At 41.3% G+C, this 20,186-nt stretch overlaps 1 protein-coding gene across 1 annotated transcript in view; it reads left to right on the forward strand.

Annotated features, from left to right (window-relative positions):
- Positions 1 to 20,186, forward strand: part of GALNTL6 (polypeptide N-acetylgalactosaminyltransferase like 6) — a 1,356,076-nt gene that overhangs the window by 1,111,891 nt on the left and 223,999 nt on the right. The window contains exon 7 of the mRNA XM_049864011.1: positions 1,642 to 1,825. Coding sequence (XP_049719968.1) covers positions 1,642 to 1,825 — 184 coding nt within the window. The remainder of the gene's footprint in view (positions 1 to 1,641; positions 1,826 to 20,186) is intronic.

Consider the following 20,186-nt stretch of genomic DNA (forward strand, 5'->3'; position numbering starts at 1 on the left):
TTTTATTTTTTGTATATCCCCAAAAAACCACTGCCGTCAAGTCGATTCCAACTCATAGCAACCCTATATCCCCAGAACCTAAAAAAGTGACTGGCATATGGTTTGCTGTCAATAGTCACTGAAACATGAATGCGAGAAGGAACGAAAAAACATGTAGATGTGGAGGGGAAAAGCTTCCGCATCCTTCTGTGGCTCCCATCCCCTACCGTATCAGTGTCATTAAAATAAAGCAGCCTGTCTTCACAGCCAGCAAAAGCCTACGCTTCCTGCCCTGTGCTTAGGAGAAACTTCTGAAGCAAGTACAGCTTCCTTACTGTGAGGACGTTATTCCTGGCGCAGATAACATTTATTTCAGGATCTCTTGAAACAATAATGATACTAAAATGACCAAACTTTGTTATATTTCTAAGTGCTATCTACTTTCTGTTTAAGATATTTAAACGTCTTTTATTTTACACACCACATCCAATGGTCTCTCAGTTAACCAGAGAGCAGATGTTCTACCTAAAAGTTGTGCCCGTCAGAAGGTATTGGTTTGAGGGTAATAAATACTGATTAAATGCACATTCTTGGGAAGGAAAATACTTCACAGGTAGCTCTTCTGGCTGAACCGGACATGCTAATGCCAGTTCCCCAAGCTGGCTGTTAACGTCATCACAATAGCCAGGTCTACACGGAGCAGGAAGGAGCTAAAACTGAAAAAAAAAAAAAAAAAAATCACCTTTCTGCTACCGTGAGAAGCACCAGGGCACACCGGAACCACCACGAGTTTAGAAACTGGACTGTTAAGCAGGGGTTGCTCCCTGGTTCTCACTCTCAAAAGTTTAGGGGCCTCTGACAAGTTATTTAATGTCTCTAAGCCCACTTTCCTCCTATGTAAATGGGGAATGATAAAAACAGCCACCTTGCAGCGTTGTTAGGAGGATTGCAAATAGCATGTGTATAAAGGGTACAAATCACTTAGTAGTTACTCAAGAATTTAGTCGTAGCGTATTTTTGGACATGATGACAGAAGGTAATAATGCATAGCTTTGATTTTGATAAACAGGGTCCATCTTAAAGAACAGTGACAAAATGCAATTTGGCAAAAGCTCTGGCAACCTGAGGGTGAGGAATTCTTTGCCTGATCTGTCAGCATTTGGGGTATGTGTGAGGGGGGAAGGATAGGAGGGTGCAACTGTGACTCTTACAAGATTAGATGCTAAAAACCCCTTGAAGTTAAATATTTACATTTTGGAACCTTCAGAAAGCAGGCCAATATTTTCTCAGCAAGTGCCAACTGTATGCTTGAAGGAACACGAGGCTTGTTTGTACGCTGAGCATGTTGGATGCACGATAAAATGACAGATTGGGGACAGGTCAGAGCAAAAATGTGACCAAGATAGAGCTAAGTGGACTTGTGCAAGTCTCTCCGGGACGTAACTTTCTTTAAGGAAAACACAACAACTCTAATTGCACCTAATCACTGTCCCCTCATGTTAAATCCAGCATTCAGGGATTACGGCAAAATGCTGTAGAGGCGACAGGGCGCCAGGGCTGCGAGCACTATGCGTTAGGAGGCAACTGTAGTCTTCTTCACGGAGAAATGACAGATGGCCTGAGCGGGCATGTCATTTCCTATTCTCTGCTTTCGTTTTTCAGACCAAATTGCCCTAAACCACAAAACCATCGTGTGCCCTATGATCGATGTCATTGACCACAACCACTTTGGGTATGAAGCACAAGCTGGGGACGCCATGCGGGGAGCCTTCGACTGGGAAATGTACTACAAAAGAATCCCCATCCCTCCAGAGCTCCAGAGGGCAGACCCCAGCGACCCTTTTGAGTGAGTAGCAACCGAGGGAGGGACCCAGGGAAACAGGGCAAGTAACTCATTCCGGGTGTGCCAAGCCTGGAACCCATGAGGACAATTATCTCGAATACAATGGAATAAAACAGGCGGCAACAGTATGCAAAGCATTGGAGAAAGGTCAGATAGTGCGCGTGGTAGAAAATCACAAGCAGTGTTGGAGGCATGGATTGTCCCTTCTCAAACTTTGCCAGGCATCAGAGAAAGCCTGCAGACTTGGGAACCAAGCCAATGTGTCCTTGGCAGGAAAGACGCGGAGAAGAAATGCGTATTCACCTGTTAGGTGTTCTCTGCTTATTTCCTTTGCTTTTCCCTGAAGGAATATTTATTCTATGTCTCCATTATTGGGGATCGATATAAACTATGAACCAGCATGTAAATCTACATTCTACACCCTGTTGGGAATTTTCTATTTGTCATGGATGGCAGTGCTCCTGAGTAGGTGCTCCCATAGCTTAATTTGGGGGATTTCAATCAAAATGGTGTATCCGGTAATCAATCATTGATAACTCTACCCCTAGTTTAAGTACTACATAGATAAGAATTTATAAGGGTAATTTTTTTTTAATTTGTACAAAGTTAAATTCATTCCCTTCCCCCCGCCCAGGGTGGACATAAATATTGTGCATGTCAAAAAGCAAAAAAAAAAAAAAAGGTTTAGCTTGACAAACTACTAGCATCACTAATGGCGAATGGTGAACTTTTTTCAAAACTTAGCCCAGAGACTGCCTAAGGCGTATTATATCTATTCCTTATACTGCATCCTTTTGAACTCATTAAAACCCTTATAAATTTAAAACTGTTATATATATAGGTATATATATTTTAGCACACACACACAAAAGTCTGTGATCTAGGCTTTACACGTTCAGTAAGAGTCAATTTAAAAGGCATTAAAATCAATAGCATCTTACACCATAAAAGTTTCCGGTAAGAAGTTCCTAGTTACCAAAAAAAAAAAAGCCTATGTGACACCAGCACTTTAAATTACAATAAACATTTAATAAATATTGAAAAAAAAAGTTCCTCCCTTCTAGTCCCCAGAAAGATGAACTCCTGAGAAAGCATGGGGGATGGCAGCATCTAGAGCTTGTGGAGTTAGGCCTCTTCAGATTTTCAAATTACTGGAGAGTTTTGGGGAGGAAATCATGAAGCCCTTTGTTACTCTCCCAAATGCTTTGGCCAAGTCTTCAAGGATATTCAAAACTACTAGAAAAGATTTTTTTGATGACCTACGGAAAGGAGCTTCTACTAAGCATTTGAAGTGGGCTCAGCTGGGAGTCACTCCTCCGACTTCCCTAAAGATAAATCCAGAAAAAAAAAAAAAAAGATAGCCATGTAAAAATCTTGGCGAAGGGGCCAAATAGGGCGGAACACTTATTAAATGGCAGCTGACAGATGGCAGCGGAACAGCCACAGACCCGTTGCTACTGTCCGAGGTTGCCATGTTTTAAGGGCTAGAATTCAGTGGTGATAAGTTTCCGAATGCTGTAATGGTGATTGGGTTATAAAAGCCTTTAGCTCTACTTCCTCTGTGATAGCAGAGTATAGCTCCTGGTTTCTGCTGCCACAGGATCCACATGCTACCAAAGGAATCTCAAACGGTGGGAATTATCAAAATGTTCTCAGTCCCTGTGCTGACAGTAGGAATTTTTGTCAGAAAGCCCCTGACTGCAGCTGTGACACACATCATCAGGCCCCTTGCTTAACTCCAGAGCTGGAAGACTTGGTAACTTTCAGAATTAAATTACCTGTCACTTACTTGGTGGTTGCTATCCTGTCAAAATTGCATTCATCTGTTGAATACCACTGTCTTTCTGCTTTAAGTTCCTCTGAGTCCTAAGAATGTAGACACTTCAGCCTTTTATAATAAATGTGGCTTCCAGGAGGTGTCCACTTTGATCTTAAAAACTGCATTTGCCTTCCTGATAATAAAAGAATGGTTACCCAAGCAGCTAGGAGCAATGTATCAGCAATTCCATTATCTGGGCAGTTACCTGTTCATAAACAAACATGCTTTAGGCTAGAACTTGCTTCTCGGGATGTAAAGACGTGAGAGACACAGAAGGAATATATCGCGCTAGCAGTCTTTCCTGTTCTAGGAGGCTGTGTTTGGTTTTCTGTGGGAGGAGGGAGAGGAGGCTGAAAAGACAGGGAGAAAGGAACTGCAGAGTAGCATGTAACTGTACAGCAAACCCCAGGATTTCTCATGTAACATAGATCCAAAAATTATCTTTCTGTAGTAAGCTTTTTTTTTTTTTTTTAGTAAGCTTAGCAAATGTCCTAAATTAAAAAACCTGGACTCTCTCGTTGATTTCTGCCACTACTTGAGTTTCCATGACTAACTACTGCCTAGAGCAGTGTGTTTCTACATGTAAGTCCTGTGAAATTAGTGAGGCATGTAAGCAGTATTTAATTTTTAATGAGCTGAACTGAACTGGATTGAATTGAAAATATCAAAGCATTATACAAGTTTGTAATTATTACATAAGTGTTGTTTCTTGAATATTTGGTTTCAGTTATAATGCTAGAGGTGGAGATATTTAGCCTGGAAAAGAAAAAAAGTTTCTTTTTTTCCCACCTGGAAAGGAACAGGCATGGTAGCCATACATGATACAGGGCGGTTGCATAAACTATGCTTCTTAACATGGGTTACATGGAAAATTTCAAAATTCACCAGCGTTATGAGCATCCAAAATTAGGAATCAAGACATTCAACAGTTTAACTGCTGTCAAAGGAAAACTCAAGAATAACTTCAAATGCTAAGAAAGATTTACTTATATTGCAAAAGATCCGTGGTGGTGAAGTGGTTAAGTGGTACAGCTGCTAACCAAAAGATCGGCGGTTTGAATCCACCAGCTACTCCTTGGAAACCCCGTGGGGCAGTTCTACTCTGTCCTCTAGGGTCGCTATAAGTCAGAATTGACTCGATGGCAATGGTATACTCCCAGAATAGAGAGAAAATGCAATATTTATAGTTAAAATTATTATACGGCAGTCACAATTCTGATTGAATTGGATAACACTTAATAGACATTCTTGTCTTTTGATAAAGAAAACCAAAATGTTCCCATTTTTCCCATCACAACCGTATATCAGGATATAAAGCTCGTAGGGAATTCTTGGTATCCATGGCCTTGAGAAGGTTTCCTTATTCCTGGATTAAGCCTTTTCTCGGTGACAGAACATAGTATGTTCCTTTAGCCATGATGACAGAGAAGATGTCCATTTGCTTTCTGACCACTAGCTTACTTCTTCAAACTTACTTATCCCAGCATCTAAAACTTTAGAAAGGACCAGAAAAAATTATCTTGTCCAGCTTCCCTCTTAATGTAAGAGACCAGCAGACAATTTCCAGGACAGGTGACCAGTCTCTTCTGGAACTCTTCAGGGAGTAATATTTGCTACCTCGGAAGGCAGTCTACTCCATTAGAGTGATTGACAGAAATCTTGCCCTTGTAGGAGAAAAAAATCTGCCTCACTGATCCCAAATTGGCTTACTTGAGATATAAGAAATGTCTAATTCCTCTTCAATTATAGAGCTGTTACAAATATTTGAAAATAATTACCATGCCTGTTCCTCCCAGGAGGAAAAAGGAAACTTTCTTTTATTTTCCAAGTTAAATATCTCCAGTTCTAGCATCACGTTTTCCAGGTCCTCCGGGATCCTGTAAAAGTTCATGCTCTCCGATGTAGTTGTTCAATAGATATAAATCCACTTGACAGCTGCAAGTTAACCCACATTTCTCCAACTTGTCCATAAGGCTAGCATGAAACATTCCATCCAGTAAGTACCTCAGGTACTTAGGCCCTAATGCACCTGGACATTAATGTAGAAATAAAGTTAATTTCTAGGACATTTCCACTCCTTCCTAGAGATCATGCTTCCCTTTGCTAAAATATTCAATTTTTGCTAAATATTCTATTCAGCAGTCCATTCAAATTCACAAAGTCACTGTGTTTCCCAGAGCCCACCTCTATCCTATCTTTGAATTGTGGCAAGATTATTTTTTATGCTGCCAACCTTCCTCAGATAAAAAAAAAAAATTTTTTTTTTTTTTCCGGATAGATCTCCACAATTCCTCACAGATTTCTAAAACTTAGAATTTTAATCAGCATGGATGGAATTCTCACACACAACCATTATTGAGAACTGATATTTTCTAATTTGCACCTACAAATGCCGTCAATATCCAAAATGTAATAAACAGGGAGAAAAATCTCATAGGCTGCAAATTTCCATTTATTCTTTCAGAAACTTTATCTTCATGGACACATCATCTTGAAGTCAGTGATCCCTCATCTAGGTCTGTTTCCTAGTCTGCAAATATCCCAGGGCATGGATACCAAGGGCCATGAGCTGTTGCTAGGCTTCTTTAAGTCAGCACCCGAAAAAGAAAGGTCAGATGTTGACTCCTTGTGGTTGGTTCTGCAATCCACCCACCAAATGCCCAGTGCCGTCGAGTCGATTCCGAATCCAGGAGTTTGAAAATGGGTAAAATTCTCCCTCTCTATTACATCATTGTATCACTATTGCATGGAAGTGAAATGCCTTCCACGGATTTGCAGGCAGTGCCGTTCTGTGTTCTTCCAAAGGACAGAGTTAGGTTCTTGGTAACTTCCTGACTCTCTTTCCTATACAAGAGTGTAAGGAACGACTGATGCCAATGTCATGTGAAAGTCACTACCTCTTGGGTAACAAAAAGAACTTTTTGCTGAATTTGGAATGCAGAATAAAATCAGAAGTAACATGCAAATGATCATAAATTCATTAAGCTAGGAGGAACCTTCGAGATAATTCAACCTCTCATTTTTATAGAAGAGAAACCAAGCCCATAGAGTCTAAGTGACTTATCCAACGTCACAACTAATTAATATAAGAGCTACTGCTAAAGTCTGGGGTTTCTGAATCACCATTCTGTGATACTACCTCCACCTCATCATTATTGGGGGAGGAAATTAACAGTTGTTAAATGTCTACTACCTCCATGAGTCAACCACTGGGCTAGGGAATTTACATGTGCAATTAACACATTTAATCCTTACTTCAAGTCTACAAAATAAGTAATACCATCCCCATTTTTATAAATGAGGTATCAGCAATTTGGAATAAGAACTCAGGTCTCAGGAATCCCACTATTCTACAGAATTTTCTGCCTCCCTTTGTACTCAGAGAAGACGCATTCTTCTAGGGCTTAAGGAATAATCATGTTCAAACAGAAAACAGCTTTTTCAAAGAGTATAACCGCTTCTTCCCCAAACTTAGCAATGCGTGTTGCTAAATCAGTATCACGAAGCAAAAGACATCACTAGCCTTCACCTACCCTTTCAGCCAACCTTGTTTCAAGACATGCGCAGGACACTGGGTTAAATAAAATCATTCCAGGGCTGCCTCATACAGATGGGTTGTGCCTGCAGAAGGGTGTGCAGTGAAGAAGGGTGAATGGGGCTGAGATCCAGCCAGTCCCCTGCTCATATGCCATGGATGGGGCGGATTACCCAGTCAGCAAAGTAAACCTCTGCTTACCTTGCTGATGGGGTAGTCTGCCCCGTCAAGGATGGTAAACTTGAGAAGAAGCTTCAATTCTGTAGGAAGGTACTGCTGGGTTGGGAGAGAGACAGCATACCTAGAAGCAGAATCTTTGATGCAGTGAAAAAATGTCAAATTATTCACTACGGATGATCTGGTAAGCAACGTAAGCACCGCACTTACCTTGTCTATTGGATAATCTACCTCTGGCCGTGGGCCCTGGTGGTCCAGTGGTTAAGTGCTACAGCTCCCAACCAAAAGGTCGGCAGTTTGAATCCACCAGCTGCTCCTTGGAAACCCTATTGGGCGGCTCTCCTTTGTCCTGTAGAGTCGCTATGAGTCATAATTGACTCAACGGCAACAGGTTGGGTTTTGGGGTTTGACCATGAGCCCAGGCTTGGGACAACGAGCCTAAGGGAAGAAGCACTCTTTTTCCTTGGGAGACACTGAAGTTTCACCTTGTTAATGCAAAGAAAGGAACGACAGAGAGTGTGTTGTAAAATGCATCTGGTTACTTGATCTCTAGAATGAACAACACCTTATTTATTGCATTGATTGGTATTCAAAATTATAAATCCCACGCGAGTAATTTCAGTGAGGGCATGGAAAGTAACTTGACTTACTCAGAAGTTAGAAGTAAAGATAACCTCTTTCTCTCAAAACTCTTTTCTCAAAATTGGTCACCCAAAATTTAATCAAAATCAGTGAGTTATGCAAGGGATTCTGCATGGAGAAAGAGACTGGTCAACCTATGAATTTAACAGAAATGTAAAGTAAGAAGGACGACTTTGTGGGGTGTCTTAGTTATCTAGTGCTGCTTTAACAGAAATACCACAAGTGGATGGCTTTAACAAAGAGAAATTTATCTCTTCACGGTAAAGTAGGCTAAAAGTCCAAATTCAGGGTGTCAGCTACAGGGGAAGGCTTTCTCTTTCTGTTGGCCTTCTTATTAATCTTCTCCCAGACTAAGAGCTTATCCAAGCAGGGACCCTGGGTCCTTTGGATGCACTCTGCTCCAGGCACTGCTTTCTTGGTGGTAAGAGGTCTCTCCTCTCTGCTTGCTTCCCTTTCCTTTTTATCTCTTGGGAGATAAAAGATGTGTGCAGGCCACACCCCAGGGAAACTCCCTTTCCATTGGATCAAGGATGTGACCTTAGTAAGGGTGTTACATTCCCACCCTAATCCTCTTTAACATAAAATTACAATTACAAAATGGTGGAAAACTACACGACACTGGGAATCATGGCCTAAACAAGTTGACATGTGTTTTGGGGAACACAATTCAATCCATGACAGGGGGCTTCTCCACTTTCACCTCTGGTCGATACTGCTTATCTTCCCTTTTTTTCTGTCCAGCCCTGATTGAATCCTCTCTAAAGCCTGGGTTATCAATTTGATAGAGTGGGAGGATTTTGTTCATGTCCTACTTCTCAAGGCAGGTCAATATTCTGAATCATTTTGCTATAATCTTCAAGCAATTGCTTTCAAATTCTGCCCCCATTCTCTTCAAAAAATCAGATTGGTTCATATAAACTACGACAGTAATTCTTGCTTTGGCCTCAACCACCCAATTCTCTGTGATTGAGGTATTCCAGATTTCGAATTGTAGTCTCAAACTTTTGAGGGGGCTAGGTTAGCAAATAGAAGGAGCCCTGGTGGCACAGTGGTTAAGCGCTTGGCTGCTAACCGAAAGGTTAGTGGTTCAAACCTACCAGATGCTCTCCAGAAGAAAGATGTGGCTGTCTGCTTCTGTAAAGATTTACAGCCTTAGAAACCCTATCGGCCAGTTCTGCTCTGTCCTGGAAGGTCGCTATGAGTCAGAATTAAGTCAATGTCAATGGGTTTTGGTGGGTTAGAAAATGCATTCAATTTCATCTTCATATGAGTTCTAGGAGAGTGATATTAGACTTTAGCTCTACACAACCTCAACCACAGATCTTGCTTGAACTTCACATTATTCCAGAGGCTCCTCAATTAATCTGACTTAGTAACGTATTCCGTTAAGGTTATGTAGTGTGGAAACCCTAGTGGTGTAGTGGTTAAGTGCTATGGCTGCTAACCAAGAGGTTAGCAGTTTGAATCTGCCAGGTGCTCCTTGGAAACTCTATGGGGCAGTTCTACTCTGTCCTATAGAGTTGCTATGAGTTGGAATGGACTCGAAGGCAGTGGGTTTGTTTGCTTGTTGTTTGTTTGTTTGGGGTGTATAACATAAATACTCACGTTTATCTGTCTAGTACTTAACCATATGTAAAGCCCTTCACCTATATTATCTAACTGTCCCCTTGTAATGATTCTTTGGTGTAGGTAAAGTAAAGTAGCTATTGTTAATTTTCCAGTTTTGCAAATGAAGAAAGTGGCAACTTAATTTCTTTATTAAGCATTTACCATAAGTAATAAGAGGCAATATCAGGGCTCAAATCAATGTCTTCATTCTTTTTTTGGATTTCAAATCTTAGGTTCAATTAATAATTATATAGGACTCAAACCAATGCCTTCTTTCTTCATTTAGACTTTAAATCCTAGGGTAATCAATTTTATTTTTCTCCCCTTTGAAGAGATACTTAGGCATCCATTAAGTGAAGTAGTTTTATCAATTAGTGTTTCACAGCGAGTCCTTAATAAGATTAGGAAAGGAAACAGATTGACTCATTCCTCATACTGTGTTCTTATGGGTAGACCAAGTAAGGCTGATAGGTTGGAAATGTCAGCTTTCAGTTACTTCCTAATGAAGGGAAATGTCAACAATGCCAGCTTCTGTTCTGTTTATAACAAGATCTAATTCAATATTTGACAACCGCAATAGGACAAAGTGTTTAGGGAAAAACACTGTCAAACTTCTAAATGGCGTCCTCATCTACAGAGGGTGAGAATAAAGGAGCAGAAGTGGCTCTAGTGTCTTAAAAACATTGACTAAAATCAATCTCTATGGAAATTTTTTTCTTTCTTTCTTTCTTTTTTTTTTTAATGGAAAGTAAAATGCTGTAACAGACATATTCCAAAACTTGTTCACTACCCATCTCTCCCCATTAGAGCTTCTCCACACTTCTCGGCTCCAAGACCAAGTCTCTGGGGGGATCACCAGCTCATAAACAAATTCACACCAAAGGATCGTGACAATATCTTTTCCTTTCTCAGGATGTGCTCACCAGAAACCACTATTTCTTTCCTCCTTCTCTGTGATATGAGCTTCACCTCAGCAGGATGCTCCCTAGTACTTTCCCCTTCATTTAGCACCCAAAATAATGTTAAGAACATTGAGTCCTAAATTAAGCTACCACAATTATTCTAGTGATGCCTCCTGCTTTCTTTATTTTGTCCTGATCTCTTGATATATCTGGGTACCTAGGGTGGCTTTGCGTTTTAGATCACCTTTCCGATTCCTGATCGTGTATTTGGACTTTTGAACCTCTTTTTCTGTCACCAATCCTTCTAAGGGTCATTCATTATATATTTCCTTGGAGGAGGGAATGACGGTCTTGACTAAAACCAGATCTGGTATGTTGTGCTATATTGAAGGGAAGTGGGACCTACTCCTCGATCCTGTGATAGATTTTTGTCACTGTCTACCAATCACCCAGCACTGTGGTCCCAGTGGAACTCCAGAACATCCTTTGCCCTCTGCACTAACCTTTCCATGACTTTGTTCTAATTACCCCCAATCTTTGTTTCTTTGGTCACATCTCTTGAATCTTGAACTTCTGGATCTCATTCCTGGTCTCACTTCACTCCTTGCCGAATTAGTTAACTCCTCTGTAGCCAGGCTAGAGACTGAATTTTTCATCCCAACCAGCAGAATGGGAAGCATCAGCCAATTACCTCTCAATTTCCAGCACCATCCAGTAATTATCAATAAAAGTGCACCTCCAAAAAAAGACCAGACTGGAGAAACCCCAAGAATATGGCCCCTGGACACCCTTTTAACTCAGTACTGAAGTCACTCCTGAGGGTCAGCCTTCAGCCAAAGATTAAACAGGCCCATAAAACAAACAATAACACACATAGCTCAAACGTGCAGGAGACTAAATGGCACACCAGCCCAAGGGCAAGGACAAAAAAGCAGGAGGGGACAGGAAAGCTGGACAAATGGAAATGGGAAACCTAATTTCGAGAAGGAAAAGTGTTGACACGTCGCGGTGTTGGCAACCAATGTCACAAAACAATATGTTTATTAATTGTTTAGTGAGAAACTAATTTGCTCCGTACACCTTCATCTACAGCACAATAAAAAAAAATAATAATAATTAAATAAATAAGTGTACCCCTTAAGTCTCCATGTACATCAAGGAATTGTGGAGTTCACAAACTTGGATTTTTGACATTATTTGTTGTTCATTTATTAACAGTTCTTTCAACCATTACTCACTTTGTTCTGCTTCACAAACTGGTGTCCTGAATCCATCTGGTAGACTAATGTGTGATGACTGTTTGCCTTGACTGCCTAGATGTTACCTGCTTCTAACTACACTCACTCCCCGGCTAGACTCCATTATGTGTCCTTGGTGGTTTGAACCCAACCAGAGGCACCTTGAAAGTCCTGGTGATCTGCTTCTGAAAGTTCACAGCTTTAAAAACCATGTGGAGCATACTCCTGCTCTGCTGTCCCCTTTACTTCCTTTCTCTACTCAACAGCTCCTTTTTCTTCATCATTACTAACTCTTAGCATGTAAACTCCCTGAGGACAGGGAGGACTGTTTTATTCAGTTTATTCAATGCTACATCATAGCACCCACTGCTTTACGTATTGTGGACACTCAATAAATATTTATCAAATGGATGAAATAAGTGCTAAATTCCAGAGAAGGAGTACTAAGAGAAGGCTTTGCATATTTTAAGAAAGGGTGACAGTTTTTCAGAAAAGGGTATTAGCTGAACAGAATGCTGTGGCAGGTCTCAGCAGAGATTCTTATACGGGAGTGAGGGAAAATAAAGCTGTGGATACCATACTACAGAAGGCCTTTATTCTATATGTAGAAGGGGGAAAGATGATAAAGGAATGTTTGAGCAAAAACAATCTGGTAGCAGAAGGCCTTCCAGGAACCATTTACATTACGAATGACAATTAAAATCACTTTTAAAACCAAGCAGGAGATAACACCTTTAACAAAGAGGATAGATAGTCTCTTAAAAAGGAATAATACTGCTTTTTCAGTTCTGTCCATTTCTAATAAACACCAAGACAGCTATAACAATTTAGGGCTGTTCAGATTCTAGACACCAACTAAAGCTAAAGATGGTGGAGGAAGCAATAAGGTGGGAGGGATTGAGCCAAAAGTCCTTGCTTTAGGGCAGGGCTGGGATGGGCCAGTTGGTTTGGTAGAGATTGGTCTTAGAACTGGAGGGTATATAAGTATAACAAGCCTGGAGATCATACACAGATTGTAAGGTCTAGTTAAGAAAATGAAACTGTTAAGAAGAAAAAAAAGAAAATTGATAAATGAGTCAATCACAGTTAACAGGGTTTATTGAGAGAGACACTGTTCACAAACAGGGAGCACTCCCAACTAAAAATGGTGAGGGAGTGTGAGTTTGCACAGTAACAATGCCCTTTTAAAGCGTAAGGAAAAAAAAATTAAACCCGTTGCCACTGAGTCACAACCCTATAGGACAGAGTAGAACTGCCCCATAGAGTTTCCAAGGAGCAACCGGTGGATTCGAACTGCCAACCTTAACCACCAGGGTTTCCCCTTTGCTTTGATTGATTAATCACATTTAATTTTCCTTTTGTTTTGGAAAAGTTGGTCACTGAACGCTAAGCTGGTTTGTCTTTATTGGAATAGCATTGCTAACTCATGCTGATCAGTATTGCTAACTCATGCTGTTAGGGAAAACCTCCTTAAGTTTTGATTCTGTGTAAAGCTGTTGTTTCTTGTAAATTGCCTTGTGACTAATTTTTGTTTGGCTTTTGGCCCAGGGAAGCCGTTTTAACTTTTGCCTATATAAAAATTTTTAACAAAACCTTAAACATTCAATGTTCAGATCAAGCCATGAATGTTTATATTGGAAGAAATGATAAAAACTAGAATATGAATCCAGAATCAGTGGCAGTTGTCTGATGGCACAGAGCTGAAGCTAGACCTAAGGCAAAGAATCAGGGCAAAAAAGTTCGTAACTTGACCCAAAGGGCTGGAGAGTGGGCAGTTGAAAGTCCTGAATTACTCTGCCACCGCACTGTTGGCTGCCAGGGCTATCAGTCAGAGCCGGCTTTCAATGATACATACATATATATACACATCAATGTGTATATATATATACACACGCTCCTGGGTGTCACATATATACACACACATATTTACAAGTAAATAGAAGTATATATGCATATATATACATATATACCTTTTAAATCACTTCCAAATATTTTTTAAAGAAGGTGAATACATACAAATAATAGGAAATAGAAAGACATAAAGCCTGACTTTGATTCTATGCTGACTTCTGAGGTGGGCAATCTTGATTCAGGATCACATGTGACAGTAAGTGAAATTGTGCTCAGAGATGGAGTCATGTATGTATGACTACAAAGAGACTTTGTAAATGAAAAAATTCCCTATCTCAATCCTTCAATAAAATTCGAGCAAAAATAAAATAATTAAATTAAAAAATAATTCAACACACATACTCCCCTTGGTGCAAATAGAAGCGGATGATATCAGAAAAGTAATATACTTTTATTAGTTTACGTGACTGCCTCCTCGCATCCACAGAGGCATTGGTTTTAGCCAAGACCATCTTCCTCTCCTCCAAGGAAATAAATAATCAATAAATAATGGTTACAAAGCCAAATGGCAAGGACAAGATTTTTTTTTTTTTTTTTTTTGGTTTAATACTTTTAAGGGAAGATCCTTTTGGAAATATTTTAGGAAGAAGGAATACTTGTGTTTGTTCCTTGGCAGGCCAATAAAATTGGACAAAGTCAACTCTTGAGAAAGAGAGATCGCATAGCACAGCTCACTGTAAAGGCAAATGCCCAGGGAGGAGGGAGGGTCTCGGGCTGCCTGGGCAGTGGAGAGCTACCTTCTCTGGATTGCAGTTTCCTTCTGATCTGCAAGGGACCTCGAAGACACCTTCCAGCCCTAATCTTCTTCAGTTTGGGAACTCCATGGCAATACCACGAGGTGTGCTGTTTCTGTCTTCCTCTCACATTTGGCTTATTCTTTGGTCAGTGGATGTGAGGAGGCAGAGGGCCTCACTCAGGATACTGCTCCTAGAACTAGATAGAGAGACAAACAGTAAACTCTTCCCAGGTCCGGCTAGTGAAGCTCAGGAGAGCTGGAGAGTCAGGAGGCCGAGTATTCCAGGAGAGACGGGATTGGGAGGGAACCTTGTCCTGGGCTTCTAGAAGTAGTACACAAAGGAAGACACTGAATACAGACAAGGATGAAAGTGTAAAAGAGAGAAATAAGTAATTACATGAGAAGCCAGAAAAGAGGAAGCAGGTCTGAATGCCCTCTAATGAAAGGCAAGCAGGGCCTGTGACCACATTATGCAGTATTGCCATGCCCCTCCCCACAACCTATCCCTCACCAACTCCAAAAGTTTAAAAGCTGATGAAGAATACAGTCTTGCTAAGTATTTTTTTCTTTGTTAAACACTCCTCTTAGTTATCTAGTGCTGCTATAACAGAAATACCACGAGTGGATGGCTTTAACAAACAGAAGTTTATTCTCTCACAGTCTAGGAGGCTAGAAGTTCAAATTCAGGGCACCAGCTCCAGGGAAAGACTTTCTCTCTCTGTTGGATCTGGGGACTGGTCCTTCCCCTGGAACTAGGAGCTTTTCAGGGTGGGGACCCCAGGCCCAAAGAGCATGGTTTTCTCCTGGCTCTGATTTTTGGTGGTAGGGGGTTCCCGTCTCTCTTCTTTTATCTCTTGTAAGATAACAGGTGATGCAGACCACACCCCAGGAAAACTGCTCTGGTGTTGCATTCCACCCTAATCCTCTTTAACATAACCTAATCTTTCCTCTTTAACCACAGGCAGAGATTAGAATTTTCAACACATAGAAAAATTCCATCAGATCACCAAATGGAGGACAACCACAAAATACTGGGAATCATGCCCAAGCCAAGTTGACACTTATTGGCCGGGGGTGGGGGGGGGGCGGGGGGAGGACACGATTCAATCCATGACCATGGCTTTGTTTGGAAATAGAGTCTTTGAAGGTGTTATCAGTTAACATGAGGAGTAGGGTGGTCCTAATCCAATTGAGTGCTATCCTTAAAAAAGAGGAAAGAGACAGGTATTGTCTCTTTGTAGGTGTTAAGATACACCTACAAGTCAAGGAACACCAAGGAATGCCTGGGGCTACCAGAAGCTGAAATAGATAAGGATCCTCCCCTAGAGTCCACAGAGAAAGCAGGACCTCGTAAGGAAGACTAAGGGTCTACAGCTGGTTGAGCTGCTTGTAGCAGAATGGACCCAACAGCAGCCCAGGCCCACCCACTCTGCTTCTCTTCCCACAACATCTTCTGCCTGCACGTGGAGAACCTATGGATGCATAAAGATGGCTGTCTAAACCCACATATCCAACTTCATCCACACCCTCAAAGAATAGCTGTCATTTGGCCACTCCTCAGCCCTGAAGATATAAACTTCAAGCCACAGGAAGGTAGACCCAGGGAAGGGGATCAAAGAAGAGAGCCCCACAGGCCTTAGAAGTAGGCCCAGATCATTTGCAGGGTCTCAGGTGTCCAGTTTACAACAGGTATGCAAGCTTGGTAGGCACATCCCCTTGACCCAAAGGACTGAAAACCCATCCTGTGGGTAGGGGCATAGACAAAAAAGGCCCAGAGCACAGCCCCTCTTTCCTAGACCCGAGGTCACTGGACAGCAGCATCCCTTGATCTTGTCAATTAAAAGTATCTTCCTCCTGATCCAGAACGGTTGTCCCCATGGAGCAACAGTTAAGCACTAGGCTGCTAATCAAAAAAATGGCAGTTAGAATCCACCCAGTGGTTCCCTGGGAGAAAGACCTATGGGACAGTTTTCCTGGGAGAAAAGCCCTATGGGACAGTTCTGCTCTGTTACATGGGGTAACAGTGAGGCCGAATTGACTCAACAGCACCTAACAATTACAGCAGTCAATTCCCAATTCAGCCTCAATCCATTCAAAACCCACATTCCTTATCGGGGTAGTTTTCCTTTCCAGATTGCTCTGCTCCGTTGTCTTCTCCTGTCTCTGAATGGCATCATAATGCTAGAGATAGCCATGGGCAGGGAGAAGGGTCATCATCATCGGTGCTTTGTCTTTCTCAGCTACCTTCTGCTGAATTCAGGAGGAATGGAGCTCATGCTACCCTTAAAAGGAAGCTTTGTCCTCATTGGACCCCTGCTGTAGTGTCTCTAGCTATCACGTCTCCATCTGGTCTCTTGGCACAGTATGACCACTCTCCCTCTGACGTAGCCCAATCTGACTCACCTCCCTCTGACTTAGCAAGTTCCAAGTTCTTGCTAAGTACTAGCCACGGAGACCCAGCTGTATGCTCCAGCTGATTCCTAGCTTTGGTCCATATAGCCCCAGACCTCGGAGATGGGTCCCTTCACCCTTCATCGTGGCTACCCTTGTCAGATCCTCTAGTTCTCAACTCCCGTCTACCTACTGCTTGCCCGTCCTTACAGACATGCAAGAACTCTGGCGCTTCTCCCCACATGTGCAGGCTATGTGGAAATCGGGGCCCTATCTCAGGCCCCCAGATGGCCCAGTCATTCCATACCACCTGGAATGGCATAGAGCATTCTACAAAGAGGTATCCCCTAACCCTGAATTCTAGATAGGAAATGGGGACAATCCCTGTATACTGCGGGATTCCAGAACTGATCGAGAGTCTTTAGCACCCCACCACACCCACACCCCCAAGCTGAGCAATGACTTTCTTATCCTTGGGGGTGCCTTGTCTCTGCCTACATTTAGCAACAGAAGCATCAGCCTGAGTGGGCAGAAAGCAAAATGCATCAAGAATTACAAAGAAGAAAATGTTCATCAATAATAATTTATTTCAAAAATATTATCCCACTGCACAATTTTTTCAATATAGTCCTTAAGTGCCAGACTAGAGAATAAAAATTAAGCAACCCTTGACTTGCCCATTAAGCACTAAGAGAAGGAAGAAAAGCGTAAACTACACTGAAGTGCACCAGCCCCAAGTAAACTCTGGTTATTTTGGCAATTGCTTTCACTACACCCCACACCCTAGAAAGGGGCAGCGCTCCTGTTACTCTATGTCATTCACTCACTCATTCAAGGCACATGGTCAGCTCGGCCATTCAAAGGAAGAATGTTGGAATCTCGTACCAAGCATCCAAACACAAAACCAAAACCAAGTGTCTAGTCGATTCTGACTCATGATCACCCCGTGTGTCAGAGCAGCACTGCACTTCATAGAGTTTTCAACGGCTGTGATTTTTCTAAAGTAAAATTTTTTTTTTTTTTTTAGATCACCAGGGCTTTCGTCTAAGATGCCTCAGAATGGATTCAAACTACCAAACTTTCAGTTAGTTGCTGACAGCTTAACCATTTGCTCTACCCAAATCTATCAGTGTCTTTTCTTCAAAAATATGATGTGATCAGCACGATTTTTTAAATCAATATAAAAAAGAAAAGAAACAGTGGACAAAGACACTTGTTTTAAAAATCTAATTACCCCCAAAGAGATTTAAGAGTAGAGTCCATCCAAAAACTAGAACAATTTCTGTGGAAAATGAACAAACAGAACCCCATGGAAATTTTAAATATGACTAGGAAAATAAAAAGTTCAGTAAATGGACTGAATAATAGCATGAACAGGGCTAAAACCCAAACTGGCAACCTGGAGGATAAAGTCAAGGAAGTGTCTCCTACTGTATTGTAATGCAAAAAGATAACAAGAGGGAATGTAGGAGAGGAAAGTTACAAGACAAGGGAGATGAAGGCAGGACGCTCGCCATCCATCTGAATGCAGACTTAGACCCAGAAAACATAGATAGAGCGGGCGACAGGGGCTCAGGTCCACAAGAATGTCAGCAGGGAGCATATCTCCTTGCCACTGTGCACAGTGACTGCTGATAACAAACCTAAATAAGTATTTGTTGAATGAAGAAAGAAATGAGGGGTGAATGTTCACAGAAATACCCTGTACTAGATCTTTCCTTGCTCCCATCTCTCAGGATGTCATTGCTTCTCAGACCCTGATGTCTGTTGTCTACTTTCTGACCAGCACAATGAATAACGAAGTTAAAATATTTACCAGACAGGGCAGCTGGGGCTGGGATGCGCAGAAGAAAGATTCTTCTTACTTCTAAAAAAAAAAAAAACGCCAAATCCATTGCCATCAAGCCGATTCCAACTCATAGCTACCCTATAGGACAGAGTAGAGCTGCCCCACCGTTTCCAAGGAGTGCCTGCTGGATTCAAACTGCCGACGTTTTGGTTAGCAGCCTAGCTCTTAGCCACTGTACTACCAGGGTTTCCTTCTTACTCCTAGCAAAAACACACTAAGGAGGTTCGAGTGCCTACAAATGAATTGGAATAACATATTACAACAATTTACAAATCATAATTGAACATTTTGCTACACTTTCCTTTTTTTATTTTTCAGAAAATAATAGGTAATAGGTTTTTCGTTCAGGTAATAGATTTCTGACTTGCTGATATGCTTCTAATCTGTGCTTCTTTGTCTCTCAAATTTAACTCGGCACACCCTGCGAACTGCCTTGTAGTTAATGTGATATATTGTTCATCTTGGTCTAATGAATAGTTTCTTCCAGTTTTATTTGAGAAATTCCCTAGAAGTTATGGATAATTAGCCAAAATTTGCAAAAATAAATTAAAGAAATCTAATTCTGTAAACAGTGCAGAGACTAAAACATGAGCTGTAATTCCGGAAGGCTGAAATAACTTTTTGAAAGACGCTCCAATAAATATGCATACATCTAGCATTTACACACATTCAAATATATTCCACAGAAAGACCATTTTCTCAGCTGAAGTCACATCAGAGCACAAATAATTTTATCTTTACTAACATAATATAATGAATTAAACATTCCCATTACCCTTGAGTCAACTCTGGCTCATAGCGACCCGATAGAACCAAAACCAAACCCATTGCCATCCAATTGATTCCAGCTCATAGCGACCGCATAGGACAGAGTAGAGCTGCCCCACAGAGTTTCCAAGGACTGCCTGGTGGATTCAAACTGCTGACTTTTTGGTTAGTAGCTGTAGCACTTAACAACTACTCCACCAGCATTTCCGGAGACCCTACAGGACAGAGTAAATTGCCCCAGAGTTTCCAAGGAGTGGCTGGTGGATTGGAACTGCGGACCTTTCAGTTAGCAGCCGAGCTCTTAACCACTGCATCACTAAAAAGCAAGCTAAAATTCATTAAGACTAATGCACGTACTACAACAGTTAAAGAGAATTTTTCCTAAAGACCCTCTTGTTTTATATTGCCAACAACATCCCTGGTATAAAAAAAAAAAAGGAATTCTTAAATATAACCAGGGTTAAATTTTCCCACTTGAGAAAATACATGCGTTACTGTCAGCAGAGAGACAAATAGATCAAATCTTTAGAAAGACCCTAACTTTTTAATTTAGAATTATTGTGGAAATGTAACCCCAGAATGGAGCTCCTACTGCCTCATGTTGAAATGAGCCTGAGATACTGAAAATACGGCTTGCATGGGGTATTGTTTGTGTTTTACTGCCATCTCCTGGAGAGAAAGGTAATCGTTTTATAAGAAAGCCTTGAAAAAAAGATCAAACTTGTTTTTAAAAACGAGGTTTTGACTCTTAAAGTTAATGTACCTGCGAATCAAGACGGATAACTTCG

Source organism: Elephas maximus, chromosome 21, assembly GCF_024166365.1.
Source record: "Elephas maximus indicus isolate mEleMax1 chromosome 21, mEleMax1 primary haplotype, whole genome shotgun sequence".
Classification (NCBI taxonomy): Eukaryota; Metazoa; Chordata; class Mammalia; order Proboscidea; family Elephantidae; genus Elephas; species Elephas maximus.